This window comes from Haliotis rubra, unplaced genomic scaffold (genome assembly GCF_003918875.1).
Source record: "Haliotis rubra isolate DU_JTF1 unplaced genomic scaffold, ASM391887v1 Scf267, whole genome shotgun sequence".
Classification (NCBI taxonomy): Eukaryota; Metazoa; Mollusca; class Gastropoda; order Lepetellida; family Haliotidae; genus Haliotis; species Haliotis rubra.
This window is the reverse complement of record NW_025766747.1, coordinates 656326-681730: the sequence shown is the minus strand read 5'-3', so window position 1 is coordinate 681730 and position 25405 is coordinate 656326. Positions and strand designations below refer to the sequence as shown.

General features: G+C 39.9%; 1 protein-coding gene across 1 annotated transcript; it reads right to left on the bottom strand.

Annotated features, from left to right (window-relative positions):
* Positions 1-526: 526 nt before the first annotated feature.
* LOC124280398 (lachesin-like) lies at positions 527-14617 on the bottom strand. Its single transcript, XM_046716305.1, has 6 exons — positions 14255-14617; positions 11838-11987; positions 11515-11643; positions 7434-7721; positions 6713-6971; positions 527-2970 (listed from the first exon to the last, which is right to left on the bottom strand). The coding sequence occupies exons 1-6, from the start codon at positions 14394-14396 to the stop codon at positions 2946-2948; spliced, it is 993 nt and encodes a 330-aa protein (XP_046572261.1). The 5' UTR covers positions 14397-14617; the 3' UTR covers positions 527-2945.
* Between the last annotated feature and the right edge of the window lie 10788 nt (positions 14618-25405).

Below are 25405 nucleotides of genomic sequence, written 5' to 3'. Positions count from 1 at the left end.
GTCCAACCATACCTTATTACATAAACCACCGTTCAACCCTACCTTACTACACAATCCACCATACAACCCTACTTTACTACACAACCCACCATCCAACAATACCATACTACACAGTCTACCGTCCAACCATACCTTACTACACAATCAACCGTCCAACCATACCTTACTACACAACCAACCGTCCAACCATACCTTACTCCACAAACCACTGTCCAACCATACCTTACCACACAATCTACAGTCAAATCATACCTTACTCCACAAACCACTGTCCAACCATACCTTACTCCACAAACCACCGTCTGGCTATTACTTTCCACACAAACTACCTATTTTACTACACCATAACCGACCACCGAAATCTTACTCCACGAATTTCTGTGTTAATCTACTTTGTATACAGTACGATTTGCACTTCAACATTGATTTTTTTTAAAAGAAAGGAACACTTAAACACCACCCATAAGATCTCAAAACATGCACATCAGGTATTTGCATGTACAAAACATGAGAATAAAAATAAACATAACATTTTGTAACATTTTAATGACTCAACTAATATTTACAGTAAATTACGAAAAAAAACATTTCAGTCCACGAAAGCATAATGAGGCTTTTAATACCTAGCTGATAGGCCTCGTAGAAATGAACAAATAAAATACATTATCTTTTATATTAGCCGGACTATATACAAAGAGAACCCATCAAGTATGTATGCTGTGTCATGATTCTTCTCAAAATACGTAATACCAATCAACATGCTACATACAAGCATCAAACCACCAACAATAATCCATTCTGTTGGCAAATGGAGTTTGGCGTGTGTCCTTAAGAACACATGACAAACATTAAAGATATGAATTACAGTAAAAATCACAGGTAAAGACAGAACATATTAGAATATTGTGATGAGTTTTGAAATAACGTTTATCATGATATGATCAAGAAACTAGGCTTGTTTCACTGTTTGAAATGTAAACGCTATTGCTGACATATTATTAAACACATTGAGAGAGTAAATGTAAGCTTGGACCCGAGCATTGAAAATATAAAAATGTGCATACCCTGGAGGTACAGACAGCAAACCTGGCTTACCTTATGATTTATATGAATAACAAACACTTTCAATAAGTAGGGACCCAATGAAACCTACAATGTTTTCTCATACTCGTTTACCGAGAATGATATCAAGCACATCAGTGGCCGCCTTGTTTAATTCAACAACTAAATGTAGCTATATTCAAATGCACCATGGCGTAGAACAGACTACTTTGATAACAGGCCTGCGACACAATTGTAAATAAAACCAAGTCCTAAAAATAAGCTGATGTGCGCCACAACGATCAGCGTTTAAGTACATTCAGTCACTTGGGATTTCTAAAACATGATCCAAGACAACTGGAAGGTGAGAGTACCGCAAGACTAAATTACAAACCCAATACTGCCTCAACCTAAAGTAAGGCTTGGGATACGTCTGGGGTGACAAGCAAACCAGTTACCTTGGATTGTCACAAGGGTGTCACAAGGGTGTCAGATGTCATCTGTTTGTTGTCACCCAAACACTGATATCATAGTACCCACAGTACACAACTAATCAAGATCACTTGTACTCAAGAATGACGGGATACACCCGCGTAATGTTCCTACCGTGTAATGAGTAATTTTGTCATGGGTAGTATCAAATTGTTTTGTGTTAAGATTTATTTATGAAGTCAGATGAAGTATCTCAATACAAAAACGATTACTGAGTCATCGTGATATAGCTTATGCTTCCAACACACAACATCATAAAGGTCATCCAAATGTAACTCTAAACAAATATACATTACCAATGTAAAAATACTTCATCTCTTGTTTGGTTGTTTGTGTTGAAAATAAAAGTTGACTTCCACGAAACTCCATAGACCTCTATACATAGAAACTGCCGTGACTTCAGTATTCACTAGCATCGTGTGATTGTCGAAAAAGGAACTGGGGAAGAATGGATTCATGTCGTCCTCTCTAGGGAGAAAGGCAAACATGTTATGCAACTACGTCCATCTTTTGAACCAGTTCATATTTGCTATTCAAGGTCAACTGGAAATCATGAGTTACCTCTTGTCACAAAATAGAACCAGTCATACAATCATATCCGTTACTAGTTTAACAAAGCATGATCCTATCTTGTGCTGGGGCATACATTAACACTCGGATACGAATATTGATACACATGACTTTCCATATGTTTTGAGCAAACAATGTGTCCTTTAAATCATACAATGGAAAAATCAAATAGGTCCGTTTCCTCTTGTGTTCCATGCCTCACTACTTCAGTTACTTTCACTCCATTTTGTATCCTCGAAATGGCTGAGCTAAAGCACGAGAGTGATCACACTTTCTGATGGAATAGCCTCATCGTTGTGCGTCTACCCAAGTTCGAAAGTCTACATAAACATGTTATATACCTCTACCTAAGAGGCACATAATGTATGAAACAAAACAATCTAATTTTGTAGCCATATTTCTTTGGTTGCGTTTATCCTGGAGTTTCGTTAAAGAACACATCGTCCACATGTAGTTATTCATATACAGCTTAGAATCGGCTACCTCGGTGTTGGACATAACATCCACCTCAAGACAGTAGTGTCCCACACAGGATCCCATCCTAGTATTCTTCGCACTGAAGATATGTCTAGCAGTTCCTTGAAGGAAGAAATGTTCATCTGAACGACCACAGGACCACAGTCTCTATATGCACATCTGTCAACAGTGATGGTATCCTCCACAAACCCTTGTCACCAGATCACATCGTTCAAAATGTGTTTGCATTTCTCCGTTTATCCAAACAGTCTTTCGTGAGTGAATATTACTGACTGTTTGAAGCACTAGACCTGCAGCTGAAGGCAACTGACATCATAACTGCTAGAACAACACTCACTAAAGATGCAGCGTGTTTAGCTCCAGCACTATACGACCCTGTGCCGTAAACACCTGAAAAAGAGGAGAAACGCAAGACATCAGTATCAAATGAAACCTTCTTGAAAGAAAAAGAAAATGACATAGTTTGTGCGTGTGTACCTTAATATGATCAGTCTTGTTTCTTGACTCATTGTAATGACATTTCCCTGCATATAAACTCAAATACAGAGATAAGGACCAAGAATGAAGTTTTAAATGCACAAACATAATTCTGGGAATTCATGCTTGTAATAGGGAAAAACCATTCCAGAACACGCAAAGTATGATTAGTCAACGGTAAAGTGTAATTTTCAATTTGAAAATCATTTCCTGGCGTAAAACCATTTGAGCTAAGGACGAGTGATGATGCTTCCAAACTGACACTGAAAGGCGGCTATACATGTTTATGTCTCTTTTCCAACATTTTAACAAAGGTATGCACCTTTAAAACACAGCCACATTTTGAGACGGTTTTGTATAATGTTACAATCCTAACCAGCGCCCTTAATTGACTTTGGATTTATTATCTGACAATGTATCATTATCGATCCCGGCTCTTCATTCGGGAATTTAATATTTTGTTCCACATTCTCAATCTGAACACATTCCAATTGCATTTGAACTGATTTTTTTTTCAAAATATTTCTTTCAATTGCTTCTGTCTTAAATGACTGTCATTGGGTTTTTATCCTTCTCTATTGCAATCGGTGAAATATTGCAATGGGTCAGGGCACTTGGGTGATGTAGTAAGGCGCTTGCAGAACGAACTTAAGCACCAGGAGCAAGTCAATTTTTGAGGCCGACGCAAAGCGAAATCAGTCGGAAACTTAGAGAGAACAGAGACACCTTGTGATTCAGGGATTACACCAGAATGTCTATTTCGGGTCCTGATTGACAGTTGTAATACCAACACTACCTGGAGTACACTGAAGCCAGCTTGTTAAGTCTAATCGGACTGTTTACGCTACGCAGGCCAAAATAATATTATTAAGCAGGCAACCTGAATTTTACTGTCAAGGAATCTACAATTAGATGCATATCAGTGCCAGTGTTGAAGCTGGCCGTCATGTCGATGCTAGACAGATTAAGCCTTGGAGAAAATGGTTCAGTGAGCTTGAGTCTTAAGTGTCAAAATTTGCAGTTTTTCAGGTGGAAATAAACATCAAACTACCTTCATAACTTTGTGGAATGTATCGATTTCTATGTTGTAGCCTTCTCTAATGTGCACTTACTTACAAGCAATATCTTGCAACTAGAAGGCTTTTATGACTACACCAGATGCACATAATTTAACATTTACCCTATGGTACAAGTTTTCATTGGAACATTAAGCGCCAGACATTACCTCACAATACATAAAAATACTACTCTGTAGCTCACCTTGATCTCTAGTTCTACATATGAATATACCTTACTCTCAACACTGATGTTCCTTCCCACATCATTTGCAATCCTACGAAATAAATGTGTGTGTGTTTTAGCATAGAATTGGGACAATCATCTAGTGTTAAAACATTTTTATGGGAGAAAACATGGTCTTCGGCACACATATGTAATGTTGAGGAAATGCCATGCCTATTTCTTCATCTACGTACTGTCCCTATGTGTGAAGGGTCTAGCCCCTCAATCAATATCTGATAGAGCTCCTGCAAATGTACATCCCAACGCGATGTCTCCGATCCCGCTCAGGAAACAGGTTGTGCATTGTAACACATATTCCCATGTCCACTAGAGTGAACTATTCTCAAAACAGGAACATGATCAGTTTGTGGCAGGTGCTTTTTGGTTGATGTGCTCACAGCAAACTTCGACTAAACGTCCTACAGGACATATAAGTATCCAATTGTTTCCATGCAAGCTTCTCACACCACTTGCCCAGAATGGTTCGTGTAAGCACTATATGGACACCCTCAGTCGATTTATGGAAACATAAATGGGTATAGTAATATTAATAGTTTAACAGATTAAGGTGAAAAATGCTGCAGAGAGGGTTCGGGTGTAAGGTTCATCATCGGCTCAGGGCCCCTTCTACACGCAGCCCAGACAGCGAATGGGACTTCTCACAGGAAACGCTGCCTAGTCAAACCCACCAATAACTAAGAACTTTCCGGAGAATATGAAGGCTCCCCAACACTGCACCACCCAGTGTGTCAGAAGGGCTGTGCTTCCGGTGGAGAACCCGGGCACTTTCCTGATCTGCGTCAAGAGATCAGGAGGTGCCAAACCATTGGCAGCTTTCCGGAGAATATGAAGGCTCCCAAACTTCATAACAAAGTTTTATCTCTCTGGTCATGTGTGTTCTGTTTCAGAATAGGAAAACATTATCTTAAATTTTAATAGATGTAGTTTAACAAACATGTATACAAGCAATCAACTTCATCACGCCTTTTCAAACTTTCAATATAAATTATAGTTCCCATGACAAATTATGAAACAAACGACAGCTTGTGTTTCTTTGTCTTAAATCGCATCAGTTACACAATGTTATATCTAATGAAGCAACTTCATCAATACCTATCTTATGTACACAGTTGAAATTATTACGACATAATCTACCGTCCTTGACCGTAGTAATATGACGACTGGATTGAGGTTTTACCAATTCACTATGTCAGTATAAGATAGAACACCGTCTCCTTGTTCACTCCCAATGTACGTATATAGATGTGCCATGATGAAGGTGTCGCGATCGTTATGTATCGCCATGTCCATCAACCACAGGACGTACTACAGAGTGGTCAGTTTCTCTGACTGGGTTCATGTGTGTCATCATTGGCCGTCGAAGACGTGCTATCCGCTGTTGGCTTGGCTGGTATCGAACCGTTACCGTCCGTCGTGATATAGCTAGGATATTTTTGATTGTGGGGGACAAACAAACCCTCCTAGGTCTAGGTTTGTACACAGTAATGTTCCTAAACGCCTCACTGAAAGGGACGACACGGACCGCTTACATTACCAATGTCAGTCAGATTTGTCCAAGTTTTACTATTTAAAGCAAACCGTAGAATGAGGTTTGATGCTCTCAAGGTGAACACTCCGGCATAATTACAACGGTCTGAACAAGGCCTATGGTATTAAACCTAACGCGGGGCGCATAAAATCACATATACACCCCGTTATAGTGCTACAATTCATAATGTGACATAACCAAAAGAAAAGGTCTGACAGCGGCCTAAAGCAAATAGAGGTAGCTTCAGTGAGTGAATGAGTTTAGTTTTACGCTGCTTTTAGCAATATCCCAGCAATATCAGGGCAGGGGACACCAGAAATGGGCTTCACACATTGTACCCATGTGGGGAATCGAACCCGGGTCTTCGGCGTGACGAGCGAACGCTTTAACCACTAGGCTACCCCACCGCCCCAGGTAGCTTAATTGTCCTTAATGTTACTGCAGATCTTGTTAATAAGGTTGCATACATGAAGCTTACCTAATCATAGTGAGTGAGTGAGTGAGTTTAGTTTTACGCCGCACTCAGCTATATTCCAGCTATATGGCGGCGGTCTGGAAATAATCGAGTCCGGACCAGACAATCCAGTGATAAACAGCATGAGCATCGATCTGCGCAATTGGGAACCGATGACATGTGTCAACCAAGTCAGCGAGCCTGACCACCCGATCCCTATAGTCTCCTCTTAGGACAAGCATGGGTTACTGAAGGCCAATAATCCGGACCTTCACGGGTCTTTTACCTAATCATAATATGATAAGATATGACAAGATAATGATTAACGATCTGTCCGTGTAGTATCTTGTCTGTGCATTGCACAGTGTTACCTGTGAGTGGCTGTTCTGCACTGTGTTTTCTGTCTGGGTATCTGGATACTGGGGTGACGGGTCTTTTTACCCGGTGCTTGTGTATTCCAGTTGGTCCTTTGCCATTTGTTTTCATCCAAGAAGCCATTATTGCCGTCCCAGTTATTTCTGCCATGCGTTCTCTTACGGTCATCATTGCTGTCATCCAGGACAACAATGTGTCGTGGTATTGTCGTCGTCGTTGACGGAGCAGGTGTTGTTGTCGTTATTGGAAATACCTCTGAAAAAATATCATTTTGTATATGAAGAGTTGGATAAGTGAACGTTGTAAAGTACCGGGTCCCGTTTCACAAAGCTATTGTAGCGCTACGACTGTCGTACTTCCTGTACTATAACATAGACTTACGACAGTTGTAGCGCTACGATAGCTTTGTGAAACGGGGCCCTGATCCTAAAGACAAACCATACAGTTCAGTATTACTGTGTGACAACAGAAATACGATATGATGGAGTGAAGTACACGGACCAAATTATTGGCACCTTAAATGGCACTAGTACTCGACATTGTAAGGATGGTAGTGAAAGGTATAGATGTAATCGTGGTGTTGGCAATATTATTGTACTTGTGGGGTCACAAGTTGAAGTAGTCATATGTTCAATCATTTTACCTTTAGGCCGTTTGTGTGAGCTGATCAAAACATTATTACACAAACCAATAACACCGACATACTCCACAGCTTACCTACAAGCTTCATAATCGCTTTTGTTTTTCCTAAACTGTTTGAGGCCTCACAGACGTAGTCTCCGAAATCAGAACGATCTATGTGAGCTATCCGCAGACTGAGTGTGACATTGGCTTGGCCGTCGTTGTAAATATCAAGCTCATATTTAATACTGTTAGTGAGACGTTTGTTATTCCTAGTCCATGATGTAACACCGAGAGGTGAGGCACTGATTTTACATTCCAAAATTGTCTCCTTGTCAACCATCTGACTTATCCGGGAATTGAGCAGGCGAATTTGAGGAGGATCTGCAGCAAGAAATACACATGGTTAAGTTCAGCAGTGTAACATCAAGACGTTCTCGGATATATCAGTGTTGGGATTTCCCTCTATTTATATCCGACACACGCACGCACGCACGCACGCACGCACGCGCGCGCCCATTCATATATACGGACAAATAGACATAGCAAAAAGCATTAACTGGGTTCAAATCCAACAATGTGTTCACGAAAACACATTGTGTCAATACAGAACAAGCTATAGTGAGGATTTGTAGAGGGGACATCGCTTTCTCGCCTTCTGTTACGGTCGCTAGTAAGCGATAACATGAAACGAGAAAACGATAACATGAGACGAGAAAGCTATATGCAGATATCCCTTTCTCGCATTCTCGAAGTAGGGCATTACCCCCTATCGTCCACGATGTGAAGTCACGTGACGTGTTTCTACTCGATAAAAAGTACATTCAAAAGTAAAGCAACAGTAATGAAATGTGAAACTAGGGGCGGACCATTCGTAGGTGATATGTTGACAAAGTGGGCTTTCTTTTTATTCCATAAAAGATACCCGAGATTTTATCCATTTCAAATTTACCTGTGAAAGGAACGTTAAAATCTTGTCACTATTCATTGAAGCAAAGTACTGTTTGGATGCAGGTGTTTTATTTTTAAAAGTCCCTGGAATTCAAGGAAAACAAGTGATTGTTTTATCCCCAGTCAGGTGTTTAATATATCACCACGTCAGTGGGTCATGGTCATATTATCTAAATATATCAAGTTAAAATCTTAAGACGTTATCAAATACATAAAAATATATGATATATGAAACGTAAATCTATATTATTTATTCCATATATTTTTGTAAAGGTGGAGAGGGGGAGGATGCAGACTAATATATGCCACTTTATTAAACGAATATACAGTCAATTAAAATAGGGAAATCCCATTAAAGAACTTTCGGAAGATGTTTGGAGGACTTACAACTATATACAATTTCGAACAACAAGTACCACAAACCTAAGACGGTTCCAATACCGTATTACTCACAGTACGCTGACTCTTTCTGCAATGTTGAAACTGAGACATTGTTGTTTGAATGTACACATGTGACAGTGTTGTGGCACAACCAGATGAAGGAGATAGAGAATGCATCTGGTACTAAACAGAATGTACATAACAAGCCCATTATTTCTGCAGCTGGATTCAAAGAAAACGACGTTTTGAATATGTGAAGACGACAAATGTATCACCTGGTCATCATGCAACAGCCTTTAACCGCAATTATACTGTGTTGTATGTTATGACTATTCTACTTGCATTTATTATGTATCAAATAGTATAAATTCAAATATTCATACAGCCTTGCAAAATGTACTATATGACTTCAATAACATGCCCTGTATATACCCAAGAAAAAAATTAAATAAAGGGATAAAAAATCTAAACATATATTACTCAAAAACATTTATGAACACCCCTTTCATTTTTACGAGGATAGTAGAAGGTGTCATGACCGTCGGGTATTGCAACCCGCCCTCCACCAATTGCGGGTGTACTGTGTTACATGGCCACAATGATGTCAGCAAATATTCGTCTTGTCATATGATCAATTTACATGATGTCTCTTGAGTACAAATCTACATGTATATATACGTGCATGCAGTACATGTAGCTTGGTAAACATCCCTCTAACAATGGTGGTATTAAGTTGATATGAGTATAACCCAGGTGTATACATGTGTGTGAGTGCATGCGTGCGTCTGCGTCTTTGTGTGTATGTGTGTTTGGTGTACGTGTGTCTGCCTGACTCACTGGCTGCCCATATATGTGGTAGCTATTTACATACTAACGTCCTAATACAGAAATATAGAACTACCGCACAGCGGTACATTCCTTCTCCACCACAGAGCCGATAATACAACCTGGCTAACTCATAGCTACTCCCACCTGACAGAAGAGCCGACATTAGACAGACATCTGTTTTACAAGCATACTGGCATTGAATATATTTTCAAAAGACAGTTCGATCGGAAGGAGTTAAAAGAAATTAGCATTTAATGATAATTTATAAAGCATTCAATTCTAAATGTCCAAGGAGATAGGAATCTCTCAGAAGTCTGAGATGAAGACAATTATCTAATCTGCTTGTAGTGTTCAGGGAAACATAACACTGTACATGTGTAACATATGTCTGCAGTATATGTATTCTTCATAATCATTATAATTGTTATTCGACGTCAGGTGAAACTGTGCAATACCGATATAAAAATGCTGACAGCAAATGTATACTCAATATATAATTAGGTATGTGTTCTTGGTCAATCCGTCTTGGAAAGTTTCCATTTTATGATTCAACGAACAATCAAATTATTCTATTATGAGAGCGAGAGAGCAGAAAGTGACCCGCCACTCACTGATGGTTGAACACCGCATAAGTGCCACAAAACAATAGTTTTCGCTAAAATCGTTTTGAAACAAATCCCCCGCATCTAAACAGTACTTTGCTTTTTTTGAATAGTGACAAGATTTCAACATTCCCTCCACGATTACAATTTGGAATGGAAACAACCTCAACTATGTTTTATGTGAAAAGGCCACCCCAACATGACCGCCGTTTCCCACCCCCATACCACCTGCAATAAGGTATGGTGTAACAATTCAGTACTGTTGCTTCACGAATATACAAAAAACACGTGTCACTAGCCACCCCATAGTGGATGAGAGGGAGTAAGGCCTCACCGCAAGAAACCGATATACAAATATCGCTCGTCTCGTGTTATCGCTTTCTCGTCTCGTGTTATCGCTTTCTCGTCTCGTGTCATCGCTTTCTCGCGGCCGTAACTGAAGTCGAGAAAGCGACGTACCTTCTCGGTCAGCAAGTATTCACACATGCAGTAACTGTCTGGTACTCTCCTTCTTCGGAGATGTGTGAGGGATCGGTTATTTCAAAACCCGAATCATGATCATGCAGCAAATGACATTGCAAGATTGACTGTACATCTTGTTGAGTGTGACATGTGAAATAACTTGTGATGTGATAACTGTAAGGGTGTGTTTGTATCTATACATCTTCAAGGTAAAACATGACCAAATGACAGATTCATGTCTATGATATATACATGCTTCTAGATACATATATGACATTTGGCATATCGACATTATAATGACCACAAGCTCAGGCGTTAGTTTGGCCCACACAGTGTGGAGGTTCATTCCCCTAAAGTCCCCGATTACGTACATACGTACGTATGTATGTATGTATGTATGTATGTGTGTGTGTATGTATGTATGTATGTATGTATGTATGTATGTATGTATGTATGTATGTATGTATGTATGTATGTATGTATGTATGTATGTATGTATGTATGTATGTATGTATGTATGTATGTATGTATGTGTGTATGTGTGTATGTATGTATGTATGTATGTATGTATGTATGTATGTATGTATGTATGTATGTATGTATGTATGTATGTATGTATGTATGTATGTATGTATGTATGTATGTATGTATGTATGTATGTATGTATGTATGTATGTATGTATGTATGCACATAACTGACTGACTGACTGGGTTTTACGCGCTTTTAGCAATATTCCAGCAACATCACGGCGGGGGACACCAGAAATGGGCTTCACACATTGTACCCATGTGGGGATTCGAACCCGGGTCTTCGGCGTGACGAGCCAACGCTTTAACCACTAGGCTACCCCACCGCCGTATGCACATAAAACAACAGCGCAGTTGTTGGGCAGACATACGTAAAGAAGTGAGATGTAAGACGAATTCTGTGGCCTGCTATGCAGGTTACTCACACTCGACGGTGACCTGAATCTGTCTATTCATGACGGGTGGAACACTGTTATTGGCCAAGCACTCGTAGGTGTCGGCACACGACTGCGTGATGTTGTGTATACGTAACACGTTCCCTTCTTTTCCAACCTCTGGAAAAAGAAATACCATCTTTAATAATTACACAAATAGTTGAAATGAAAAATATGAAGTACATGTAATTGAAATGCAAAAATCCCTTCCAGTGCTGCACTTAAGTTGGCCGTCCTCTCGTATTTTGGGTTTCAGGTTCATTTAAACACATATCTATCCGACTGAAAATTACGCAATTTGCAGTTTTTCTTACTTTCTCTAATTTTCGATGTCCACACGTTTAGCCTGTACCAGGTGATAACAGGGGGTGGTATCCCTGTTGCATTACACATGAGTTCTACATGGTCACCCACGCGTGCCTTCACGTCATTGGATTCTGTGTAGTCTATAATGGTTGGCGGAACTGTAACAAAAAGAATATGTATATGTATTTCCACTTTACAATACGACGTTATTTGTAAACAAATCGAGTCTGGGCCAGACAATCCAGTGATTGCCACCACCCGATACGATGACATAGCATGTATTGGGAATCACTATGAAATAGTGATGATACCAGGTGTTCGCGAAAAGGTGAGCGTATCCAGCCCCACCGGCGGCATCCGGCATTAAACATTACGCAAAGTCTTGTTAATTGTTCACCTGAAGTGATAATTGTACAAGTCAAACCTAACACTACCAGTGGCAGCGGGAGTGAGAATGTATTCCATGACGAAGATTCATCACCAGATTAGGGGCTGGTAATTCTGGGGGCTTCTTGGAAGCTATTAAGACTGAATCATATTTATTCTTTCACACACACACACACACACACACACACACACACACACACACACACACACACACACACACACACACACACACACACACACACACACACACACACACACACACACACACACACACACACACACACACACACACACACACCAATCATTCCATGTTCATTATTTACCCATGGCTCATCCAGCGCCCTAATGCAATGCATGAGATCGGCCTCTACCCCAAGTCTAACACCAGACTGAAAAATGAGATTCTACCGTAATTTGGAGAAATCTACCAACATGTCATCCTCGATAACCGTTCCGATATATTTCCACTAGTATACCCTGGAGATTATCGGGATAAATTGCAGGTACCACATAAGAACATGTGACTATACTCAAAGAGTTTCATTTAAAACAAATAATCAATAAGCTGAGATGAAAAGAAACATACTTAAACTATCACAAACTGTATATGTGCATCTGAATATCACAGTTCTAATACCCGCCCATCCAACCCACCCGACACACACACCTCCTTCAGCCATGCTGTCTACGAAATGTCTGCAGATACAGACGCTGTCAGGCACGTACATTTTACTGGTGCTGAAGACAGCTTGTAATGGAGATGCTGGGATATACTGTCGGCCCAGCAGTGAAACACATCACTGACAAAGTGCAGGTTTCGAACATCACAGCTTTGAAACATTGTCGGTTATCAAATAGGCATTAAACTACACGCCACTAAAAACCTTGCTTCTAGAATTATTATTGCATTGAAATAAGACAACTGAACAGTTTTATTGTGAAATGTGAACGATTCAGATCGATAGTAAATTGTATGGAAAACACAGTGTTTTTAGGGTAGTAATAAGAGTAGGGTGTTTAAGAGTACATGCCTTTCTGTAACGTGGATGTTAACGCAACAATTAATGTTTCCCGGGTCTTTTGTCGAGTGTCACGACAATGCTCGGGCACAGCAATGAACAATTTATATTGTCTTAGACATTAACACTTTCAACTGCTTTCTTGCTTATCGCGAGGGAATACATATGTGCCCCAGGTGGCGTCCTGCTGTAATTTGCTTGAATGGGTAAAGAATAAAACTTCAGAAAAAATCTAAAATCCATTTTCATATCGACTTGAAAAGAAAAAAAAGTCAACAGCAAATGTGTGTTGAAAAAGGAAGTTAAATAGTGTTGGCTGCATCTACATAATTACATCAGGGAGAGCTCTGTAACAGAAACGGTTGGTGCTGGGGATCTGGCGCTTTCAAAACGTATATACTGTTTCGTGTAATTTTTTAGATTGATTAAGAAAACAACCCTACATTTTTATGAATACATTAGGGCGGAATCACAAAGGTTTGCATATTATGCACTGGGGAAGTGGTAACATTGAAAGCATGAATATTATAACCTGGAAGTACCATACTTGCGCGGGTTCAGATGACTTCGGGTGTTTTGGGGCTGCGGTTCTATAGGTTGTTCCTACAGTGCCATTGGGCTCACCCTAATTCACATTCATATATTGGTATTTGGCAGTCGAACAAGATTGCCATAGTAACAACATGGAGACAAATGTCAAAGTTAAACATAAAACACAATTGCTGGTCCAAATAATTATGTCCTTGGCTACATTTTCTTTCATGCCACATCTCACAATTATGAATTACAAACCTGTTTCAAAATGGCGCCCCTATGAACCAAGCTAAAGTCATCATGGTTCGTATGACGGTAGACGCAAAAAACCCAACTGTGTTTACTTGGGGATGGACGGACGGACGGACGGATGAACAGATGGATATACGATGCAGCGTCTTTAACTGGATGGAATTAAGACAACATGTCATATGTCTGACGAAGTGTTACAAACCCCCACCACTCACTCTCTGATCTCAACTTACCCTGGACAACTAGCTTCACCCTTTTTGATCTCACAGGATCTGTGTTTATTTGACACTTGTATTCCCCTCTGTCTGTTACCGAGACATTACGTATGTGAAGGTTCCAGTCACTGAGAAAGGGTCTCTCAACACTGATCCTCATATCAGTTAAGACCCGCCTGTCTCGGACACTGATCACTGTCTGTATGGGGTTCTGCCATAACACCTGCAGATAGAAACCACGTTATTAAAGACCCGCCTGTTTCGGACACTGATCACTGTCTGTATGGGGTTCTGCCATAACACCTGCAGATAGAAACCACGTTATTAAAGACCCGCCTGTCTCGGACACTGATCACTGTCTGTATGGGGTTCTGCCATAACACCTGCAGATGGAAACCACGTTATTAAAGACCCGCTTGTCTCGGACACTGATCACTGTCTGTATGGGGTTCTGCCATAACACCTGCAGATAGAAACCACGTTATTAAAGACCCGCCTGTTTCGGACACTGATCACTGTCTGTATGGGGTTCTGCCATAACACCTGCAGATAGAAACCACGTTATTAAAGACCCGCCTGTCTCGGACACTGATCACTGTCTGTATGGGGTTCTGCCATAACACCTGCAGATAGAAACCACGTTATTTGCAGAAGACCCGCCTGTCTCGGACACTGATCACTGTCTGTATGGGGTTCTGCCATAACACCTGCAGATAGAAACCACGTTATTAAAGGCCCGCCTGTCTCGGACACTGATCACTGTCTGTATGGAGTTCTGCCATAATACCTGCAGATAGAAACCACGTTGACAAAGTAAGGAAACCACACTGTTTTAGGATAGGATTGGTAGTATCTGCACCATATCCATGCATCCACTTATCAGTATCTGTTGAACTGCTTCTTCTTTGCAGGTTTCGGTAAATTCGTAGTTCAGCTTTACTCATTGAGATATTAATACCAGCCATTTAACGAATCCATCATTCTCTATCTACGTTCTCTACTCATGCTGGACCCTGAGGTTACCTACCTGAGCCTTGTGGTTTATGACAAGACGAAGCTATAGATTTTTCACAATAATAAACATAGTTAATACTACAATAACTATTTACTGGCATCTGACAATCGTAAAGAAATCTTCAACTGCCAAACACATGCCCTTGAGCTTCACACAGACCGAATGCTACAAGTATTGGGGACTATTTACTGTTGCGGACATAGTGATATACGTGCATCGAAAGTTCGTGCTTGTCAAAATTTTAGTTTGTCAAATGTGTTCCAATTGTTGGACATAAAAATGAGTAAGAAAATTACTCTGTTGGATTCAATTATAAAAGCAGCAACAAAAATAGGTTACCCTGAAAAGAAAACGATATTATTGACAGTTTGAGCCAATTTTGTTCTCGGCTAAAGACACAATTTTAAAGCTCAGCAAACAAGCAATTAATCTTACTAATGTGTTTGAATAACGTTGAATCAAAATATTGGCATAGGGAGAATGTCGTGCACAATATGTCGTACCGGCGGGGGTCATTTCGGTTTACAATGGAGAGGAAGTATCAAACCTATCAAATTTCAGCGTTCATAATCGATACACAAAACTAAAGATATCAAACATGTAACAACCGCTTAGTTCTTTTATGTTATATAAATAGAACCTGCACAATAATGTCAAGATTTATTTGGATACCAAGTGATGGATTGTGTAAATACCAGCACATTTGTTACGGGAAACCTATTGACTTTTCATGTATTTTAGATGTTCACAAAATTAATTTATATGTCAAGGAACTAGAAGCCACATCTTACGTTGGCGTGTGATGACCTGGTCAGGAATACGGAAGGTATTGTGAATGATAGGAAAGCTGCCGCTGGGAAAGGGTACTTACATATTTGTAACCAACATATTGATATCCCTGACTGTCAGTCTTGTCATCAACATTCTTTCACGTTTCGTTTTCTCGCAGGTCAACTTGGATCAGTGACAAAATGAGAAAAATATAGCCTTTACACACAGTTGACATACAGCATTGATTGCTTATCGGGTATAACCTGTTTATATAGCAATGAGTGTCGCTACTTAGCAATCGCTTAAAGCGAAATATCCACGTAAATATAATTATGAGTAAAATATCGTATATCAAGAAGGTGCAGGTGGACCTTCTCAGAAAAAAGCGAAACCGTTCACCCGGTAAGCATGCACATGAAGGTATATGTCCATTGGAATTCCTGCGAGACCATGACGTCACTGTCACTAGTCAATTGATTTCCTAAGCTGTTAGTAAAGAAACATTCAATGCTTTCAGGCGTTACTTGATTCTCCCCAAAACGTTTCTGATACCACGACAAATTACAGCATCCCCAAAGTATACGTTTCGTAAGCCCTCCGTCTCCCAAACTGGATTTTGTTAGAATTATATTTTGTCAGTTATTGCCTTTGGGAGTCTCATTATTATCATGTATTAGCAATGCTTCGTGTTTATTTCATCACTCGATTCACAGTGCCTCATATCTCTGTCATCCTGCCTCCTCGCATCGTGTCAGGCCACGCTTCTGTCTGTGTAGTGGTATGGTTTATTGCTGAAGTTCTTATCCCAGCAATCTGGTGTTATTTAATATTTATTTTGTACTCTAACACCACTTGGTTTGCAAATACATTTGGGCGATGACAAACACTGAGCACCCCGGGGCATCTAGGGTAGCTGATGAATTATATAATTGATAAACGTAATTCGTAGATCTTGATGAGTTGGACTTCTGTCTCTTTTAATTACAAAGCAATGGCATCCAAATATCTAGGTAAATGTTTTTGCACTAAACAATCTTTAAGCTTTTCCTTCGTCAGCTAGAAGATCACTGATCACTGGCTTCATAACTTACAAAGAGCGATAAAGCAGATTTCCAATGACAGGCAATAAAATGTAAAATAAACATGTTTAAGAGCCTTGTCTGGGGTAAAATACACTGATATTGTTACTTGAAAAACTAATTACTTACTGTCAACACATAAATACTATTTCTAGTATATGTACTTACGCTGTACTGGTCGCCATAGCCTTCTGTATATTTGGGGTCAACGGTGCAAGGCAAAATGGCGGTTGACCCGGAAATGACCTTTACAGTTATTGGTGTTTCGTCGATGACTCTGTCGTCTTGAGCAAATCCTGAAACAGTATACTGTGTGCAATGAAGAAATGCCATGATTCAATGTACAACTACATCTATGTTACTATTAAATATGGTGTCCATGCATTGTTACTCACCAGGTATATCCAAGATCAAGGTCATATCATGAGATAGTTGGCTGATAGCTTGTGTGAGTCTGTTTATTTGTTTGTTTGTTTGTTTATGGTTTTAGGTAGCACTCAGCAGTTTTCCAGCTGTATGACGGCGGTCTGTAAACAATCGAGCCTGAACCTAACAGCCTACTGATTGACATCCAGAGCATCGGTCTGCGCAACTGGGATGCGATCATCACCCGATCCCATAAGTCGTCGCCCCAACAAGCATGGGCTGCTGAGGACCAATTCTAACCCGTATCTTCACGGGCATAGTCTGATTTGACAGAACAAATAATAGTTTTTCATTGTCGGATGGATGGATGTATGGATGTATGGATGTATGGATAGATAGATAGATGGATAGATAGATAGATAGATAGATAGATAGATAGATAGATAGATAGATAGATAGATAGATAGATAGATAGATAGATAGATAGATAGATAGATAGATAGATAGATAGATAGATAGATAGATATGCTAACATGGGCAGTCGTGGCCTAAGTAGGCGACATAGAGGTCGGTGAGGACTGTACAAATATACGACGCTGGTGAGTGCGGCTTTAACAACAAACAAATATATGATGATGATAATGATCACGGTAGGTCTTAGTTGCTCGCAGTAAAGGTCTCTCATACATAGCACGTTTGTTTACGGTAACGAATCTCTCCGCATAAATAACATTTTGTCAGTTGTCTTCAACACTTTTGCGAACCTAATCATGATATTAACAGACTTTATAGTTACTTACTGTGGGAAATATCTCACCTTACACTTTACTAATAATTAACGTAGGATATGTCATACTTGACAGAATCCTTACTGTCGGAAATAACTTACTTTACAGAATATATTTGATTAACGTCGTAAACATTTTACTTTACAGTTTTACTTACAGTCGCAAATATTTCATTTCAAATTTTAGGGGCGGTGGGGTAGCCCTGCAGATAAAGCATTCGCTCGTTACATCGAAGAACCGGGTTCGATTCCCCATATTGGTACAATGTGTGAAGCCCTTTTCTGGTGTCCGCCGCCGTGATATTGCTGGAATATTGCTAAAAGCGGCGTAAAACTATACTCACTCACTCATTCTAAATTTTACTTACTGTCGATAATATCTCAGTTTACGTTCTGACGGATACATAATATTTTATAGTTAACTTACAGTCGGAAGCAACTTACTTTAAAGTTCACTTACCGTCGTAAATATATCATCCTACAGTTTACTTACTGTTGATCAGAGCTACAGATAACCTTTTGGGTCATTGAATTATGTACTCGCTTGTACATCTCAGTTGGGTATCCTAATTTTCCTTTGAGCAAACAAATAAATTGTACTCATCTCACTCAAACTCAATTGAGTATTTGCCCTTTCCATTAATTGTAAACATATAATAAAGTTTAATTAAATGTTAGTGTTTGTGATTTACATTTGATCTGTAATATGAGAAACGATAAGAAAGACTGCAAGTTGTCAAGTTCATGTCCTGAAATAGAACCTCTCAATATACTTCAGTTATTTTATCTATCCACCGGTACGCAAGCTACGATTTGACATTTTTGTGTGTGTACACAAAGTAAGATCACATGCATTGAGTATCTACAATAATTCAAGCATACTTGTATGCAACAGACTTAATAGGAATTGAATTTTCACATACAAATTTGCGTAATTTTCGAGATACGCAGCTTATCTGTACCTCTGTGTTGATATTATCTAACTTTAGAGCTGTTGCTTTTTCTGAAGAGCAAAGTTGAATAAAAGAATGATCAAAATAGATAATTCGTTGGGGATTCCTCAAATGCATTTTTGACAAACTTTTTATAAAGGAAAACAATAGTAGCACGGCTGCAGGCACTGCAAGATTTACGACTGGTATCAGTGAAATTTGCATAGGAGTTAGTTTGACTTCCAAGAGATAGAATTATACGGGAGATGAATACTCGCCAAGGGGCGTAGGTCATCTTGGACATCGCGAGTTAGTTGTGACTGTAGTTGTGATACGAAAGGCTGAGCGCTGTCAGCGAGTAATTAGAACTGGACAGGCCTTGGAAAATGTCACTAAACCTTGAAGGTTTCGGTTGCCAGTGGCGAACATATTTTCCAGATGTATCGATGTTGACCTCGCATCTGACCCCATGGTTCACCGGACACAGGTACATGTGCACCCTTATGATAACCGCCCGTGGACACAGAAACGTATCACACAATCTGTTTACAGATGAGTGTCTCCTTCTGATCTCACCTCCACCTGGGATAGAACTCTGGATTCATAAATAGTAACCTTAAAGTGATTGCAGACTTTCATATACTTTACACATACCTACAACAATAACAGTGTATAGGTTCGACATACCGTTTCAGAATTCCTGGTATATATACTTAGATAACTATTGACAATGTTAATGCTGTGATAGATAGAACTTTGTGGTAGATGTCTTAAATGTCTTGTCACTATTATTATCAATATGTGATCTAAGTCGTGGCGATACATATAGTGGCGTATTGCAAGTCTGTGTCACAATTCATGTCAGTACTGATAGCTTCGTACCCCACAGTTACAGATAACCCGCTGCCTGTAAATACCCTAACCTCAGTCATATCCATAAAGACATATTGCCGACTTTTGTTTTGCGTTTTACTTCATGCGTCTTCTTCCAAATCACTGTGTATCAGTAGGTTGGGAATGACTCTTTCATTTTCGTGATTTAATTCTAACTTCCTATTTTAGTAACTGTAATCTGATAAAGGTCGTTAGTGATAAAGGCGATTTTTTACAATGTCATTATTTCTGTCTAGTATATGAACTGCAAGTATCTCATATACCGAATTAATCATTATAACAACAAAGATGAAGAGTCGTTGACGATTCAACACCTAATCATGTGGAGTAAACAAAGTGAGATACAGTTGGTTTCCTTGACTAGCTACTACGTCGACACGACACGGAGATGTAGCCATGCTCTGAGATCGTGCTCCAGCATATCCTGCCGTCATGCAGATGGTCAGGGTGTGAGCTGGGCTTGAAGTGTCAGAAAGACCACTCGACTATGGCACTCGATCAAAGGGCGAAGGAAACAATCACTCACAACAATCAACACATAACTAGCATATCACCCTGTCCTACTTGTAAATTGCATTGGAAATAATGTGGCCCTAGCGTGCCAACATATCATACACTCGGATTTCAGGGCTCATAACCCCCGACGCAAACACGTGTCCAACAGCAACCATTAGTGAACGCCATTTTGGGAAATATTTGCTGGACGCCCATCTTCTATTACCGAGTGTCAATCACATACGATAAGCGACGTGCTCGCTTCAACAATCGGGCCAAATTGATAGATTGTAAAAACAAATCTAGGTTGGACCGGGATCGATCTTATTCCGATTGGTTTTCCGGTTTATGAGGAGCGCAATACAGCGAAATGCTAGGTAACTATTCAAGCGAGGCTACAGCTAATAGTGAACCTAACTGCAAGCGTCTCTGATACGGGGCACTGTCAGCTGATAAAGTCATCTATTGCTAACATAACATAAGAGAGTCAGGCAGAAAATCAGCAGGGTCGAACTCAGGACAGATACGGCAGATAACGAGGAGGGGGAAATTGCATTCACAACATGTGCTCAGATGAACCAGTTGCTTCTGGGTGCGCCTGACAAAAAGCATGTTTTATCGCTGTTTATATCCCATAAGTTTGTAAATGTCAAAACAGCTTTTAGCGAAATTAGGCAAAATGTCGATCTAGATCGCAACAATTTATCACTGTTGTTAGCTACGTGACCTCATCACTGGGTCAACAAATCATTGATCCAATATTACAGTGTCTTTATCAAGCTGACTTCTTCAATGCTACAGTCTCCATCTCTGGTCGCACGATCTAATGTTCTCTGACAACTTCTCTGAACTCAGCTTGCGTGTGTCGAAACCATCATGCTTCCTATTGCTTTGCTCTGTGAGAAAACTAGTCCAAAGAAAGCCTGGAAGTGGCTGGCAAGGAAATAGAAGCTAATGAACGTAAGACAAGACGACCATTGAATGATCTTTCTTTCGACGCCAATTTTGAGTTTAATAGATCTTCTTGCTTTAATATCAACGACTAAAAGACTTCTTTTAAAATTGTTTCCAAAATTTCACCAAAGCTCATACTTGCATAAGTCGTTCCTAATTCTCAATAGATTAAATTTTCTAGTTGAGGTTAAAAACTTTACGAGATTTCTTTGGATTCTTCCAGTCTTCCTGAACTCATAAGAGAAAATTTGATATAAATGTATAAAACGTTGTGTATAATGTCAACATCATTCATTGATTTTATACTTCGTGTCGTTTATATAGAGACATTACTAGTCTATTTCAAACGTGTACAGATTTTAACAGAGGTTTTGTACGAAAATGGTTCGCGATTCAATTCCCTCGAGTGACTGTATATTATTCTGTCTGTTGAGCAATCGACAACGCCGACGTTCGCCAGGCTGCAGGATGGGCCTCCAGTCGCCGGCAGTGGTATGCGCATGGATTTTTGTAATCTGTGAGATGCAGTTTTTCCCATCCTGTATGCAGAGAGGCGGATATTAAGTAAACGCCATTCCCGGCCTGTTGCTTAGAAAGGCAAAATGCATATTAGGTCACCTTCCCTATATAATCGTCATTGAAAGAAGCTCGGGTCCCGAACCGGAAAGGGTAAAACGTACATGAACACTTAGTTTAAAGGCTCTACTCATAATACAACACTGTATGTTTTGTATTCGCGTTTGTATGAAAATTGTATTGTATCAAAAGTTACCAATAAGTGCAATTTGTAAAATATGAGTGTAGCTTTCACATATACACGTTTTCTTTCCACGACTAAGACGTAATATGGACGAAATGCAAACACGCCCATTCAAAACCACAGTAGGAATATAATTATAGTGGTTTGAGTTGTAGTGTGAAAAAACATATCTGTAGTCTCATCCTAAATAGATATTATCAATGCTACATGCGATAACTCTATTCCATTACTACAGCCTCAGCCATGTAAAAGCCTTGTGACGACGTCTGGTGCGTCCTTACACGCTCTGCCATTACAATGAGTTACGTTTTATCAGTCTTGAAGGACATGACAAGGTCTAGCGTACCATTTGTATTGGAGACATAATTCTAAGTGGGACCGTTTGTCTGGTCTCCAGTCAAATCTCTCCTAAGAGTAGCCTGAGGAAAACTGTTTTCTTGAGACACTAAATCCTATTACCCTCACATGATGCTTTCAACCATTACAGTCGGACCAATTCTCTCATAAACAGTTATAAAGTAAATTGATCTGTTTATTGGCTTATTCCAATTCAGAGCGCAATGTCGTGGTATTACAGGACATAAACAGTCACGATGTTGCGACGATGTTTTACAAGCAGCAAATTGCTCACGGCTGTAATAGAGGACTCTGCATAGCCGTGGATGTAGTGCGCGGCGGATAAGGCGAGTTACTCGTTGCTGCCCTTCACGAAGCTAATGTGTCTCTAATTCTCCCAATCTCGCAAGCACGGGGCCTCATCCTGACTGTGTATTTGAGCGTTCCAGGGACAATTTGCTCAATGTATTCAGATCACAGCTGAATCGGATTGCATCCAGGCGTCGCTAAGCCAGATTTACAACGTGGTCTCTAAGCCCCTTTTCTGTGTGTCCAAAAAGAAGCCGCGGCAGAAATATAATGCGTTTCCTCTTCGTGATGAAGATTTGGACATCCTTTCAGTTGATTCCTTTCACGCAAGAGCAGTTTTTATACCTTTGAAGGAACTCTCATTACGGTAATAGCCCATAAAAGCTGCAAGTCAGCTTCTGAACAATACAAAACTAGTATGTAAGAGCAAACAGTTAACTTCAGGCATAACAGTTCCATATGCGATAACGATTTTATGGAACATCATGTTTAATGCTTTCATGGCCATTCAGTTAAAGGATGAATCTCTCTGTTTATATCGCTCTTTATCAGCTTTGCACATTATAAAAGTGAAAATGTACATGTCACAGAATGTTGACTCCCATACTATCAGTATGGACGTATTTTGTGTCTGTAAGAAGGAAACATTGAGTCGTTAACTGTTCCGAAGGTTCTACAGGTTCCACTGTTATAACTCACTGTGTTCTTACCGCATGTTGTGCGTAATGTGTAATATTTATCAGTGTATAAATAAACAAACATACACTTGCAATCCCCATACTGCTTGGGCTAATAAACATTAAAATGCTGAAGGGATGTCAATGCTGGCACAATCAAAATAGAAGCGTCCTGCTCACTCTAATAGAAATGGACGTTTGTAAAAACATAATTCTCCATTATGTGGTGTTGCGTTCTCAGTCTGCCTAACGCAGCAGGCGTTTTGTCGCGTGCAAGCCGTCAACGTTTACAATGTTGGGAGTTGTTCAATGTATTTGTACGACGTCGACACAACTGTCAATCTGTCAGCAACCGTAATTGCAGCAGCTTCTCTAACCTTTTATACCATAACGTTCTGGTTAAAGCCTCATATCACAAGGCTGAGGAGTGTCGCTTGTCTAGCGCGTCATTACTCGAATTAAACGAAGGATCTTAGAAAGGTATTAATATAAAGCGAAGATGTATTGTCAAAAACTACCAGTGACGGACCGTCGAGCATGTGCAGGTCACAACATTAAGGTAGCTGAAGTTTAAGGTAGCTGAAGTTACTTTTGATGTGCAAAGGTCCAATGTTTTCTTCCTTCCAAGGTCACCGTGAGCAAGAGACAAGCGGTGACTGATATCGATAGTATCGACAAACCGATCTATATAATCATAAGAATTATAAGAGTCTGTTGCACGACTGCGAATAACTTTTAATAACATTTGTTTACGTAAACGTCCAAAGCACATGCTGCAATCCCGTTTTTGAAGTTTCAAGGTTTGCATGGAGAGACGATCTTAACAGTTAGGTTTTTCCTTTTCCTTGAATTGTTTCTCATAAGTACACTTGTCATTTTCATGTCATGTAAACGTTGTGGCAAACGCTTCAGCTTGGCGACCTGATGTTTTATTCAGCAAGAAACCGATGTCCCCAGAGAGTCGAAAATATGAAACAGCTTCCAAAAACAGGTTTCTTACTCTTTCGTAGCTTCTTTCCAACCATTAACCTCCTTCATATATTACAGAAGTATACAATTATCCCGACAACATGCTATTTCTAATAGTCTTTGACATTCGCATATATATTGTGAAAGTTCGTGGATTGCACGATATCATGGCAAAATAATTACCCTAGCGCCCCTATGTGTCCGTGTGTACGCCACGAAGTGCGACGTAAAATATACAACACCTTTTTATTAAAACCCCTTTTTATGCATAAACGTGTTCTCAGTAGAATATCGCCATATGCTAGAATTATATGGTCAGTGCATAACGTGGAAACGTAGCTTGCACATGGTATTCACTCACTTTGAGAGCATTATCTAACGTCATTGGAGATACCTTGCCACCATAGTATTTTACTGTGGTACATGAGACGTGCCCAAGGCAACATCACTCACTCTGAGAGCATTATCTAACGTCATTGGAGATACCTTGCCACCATAGTATTTTACTGTGGTACATGAGACGTGCCCAAGGCAACATCACTCACTCTGAGAGCATTATCTAACGTCATTAGAGATACCTTACCACCATAGTATTTTGCTGTGGTACATGAGACGTGCCCAAGGCAACATCACTCACTCTGAGAGCATTATCTAACGTCATTAGAGATACCTTGCCACCATAGTATTTTACTGTGGTACATGAGACGTGCCCAAGGCAACATCACTCACTCTGAGAGCATTATCTAACGTCATTAGAGATACCTTGCCACCATAGTATTTTACTGTGGTACATGAGACGATGCCCAAGGCAACATCACTCACTCT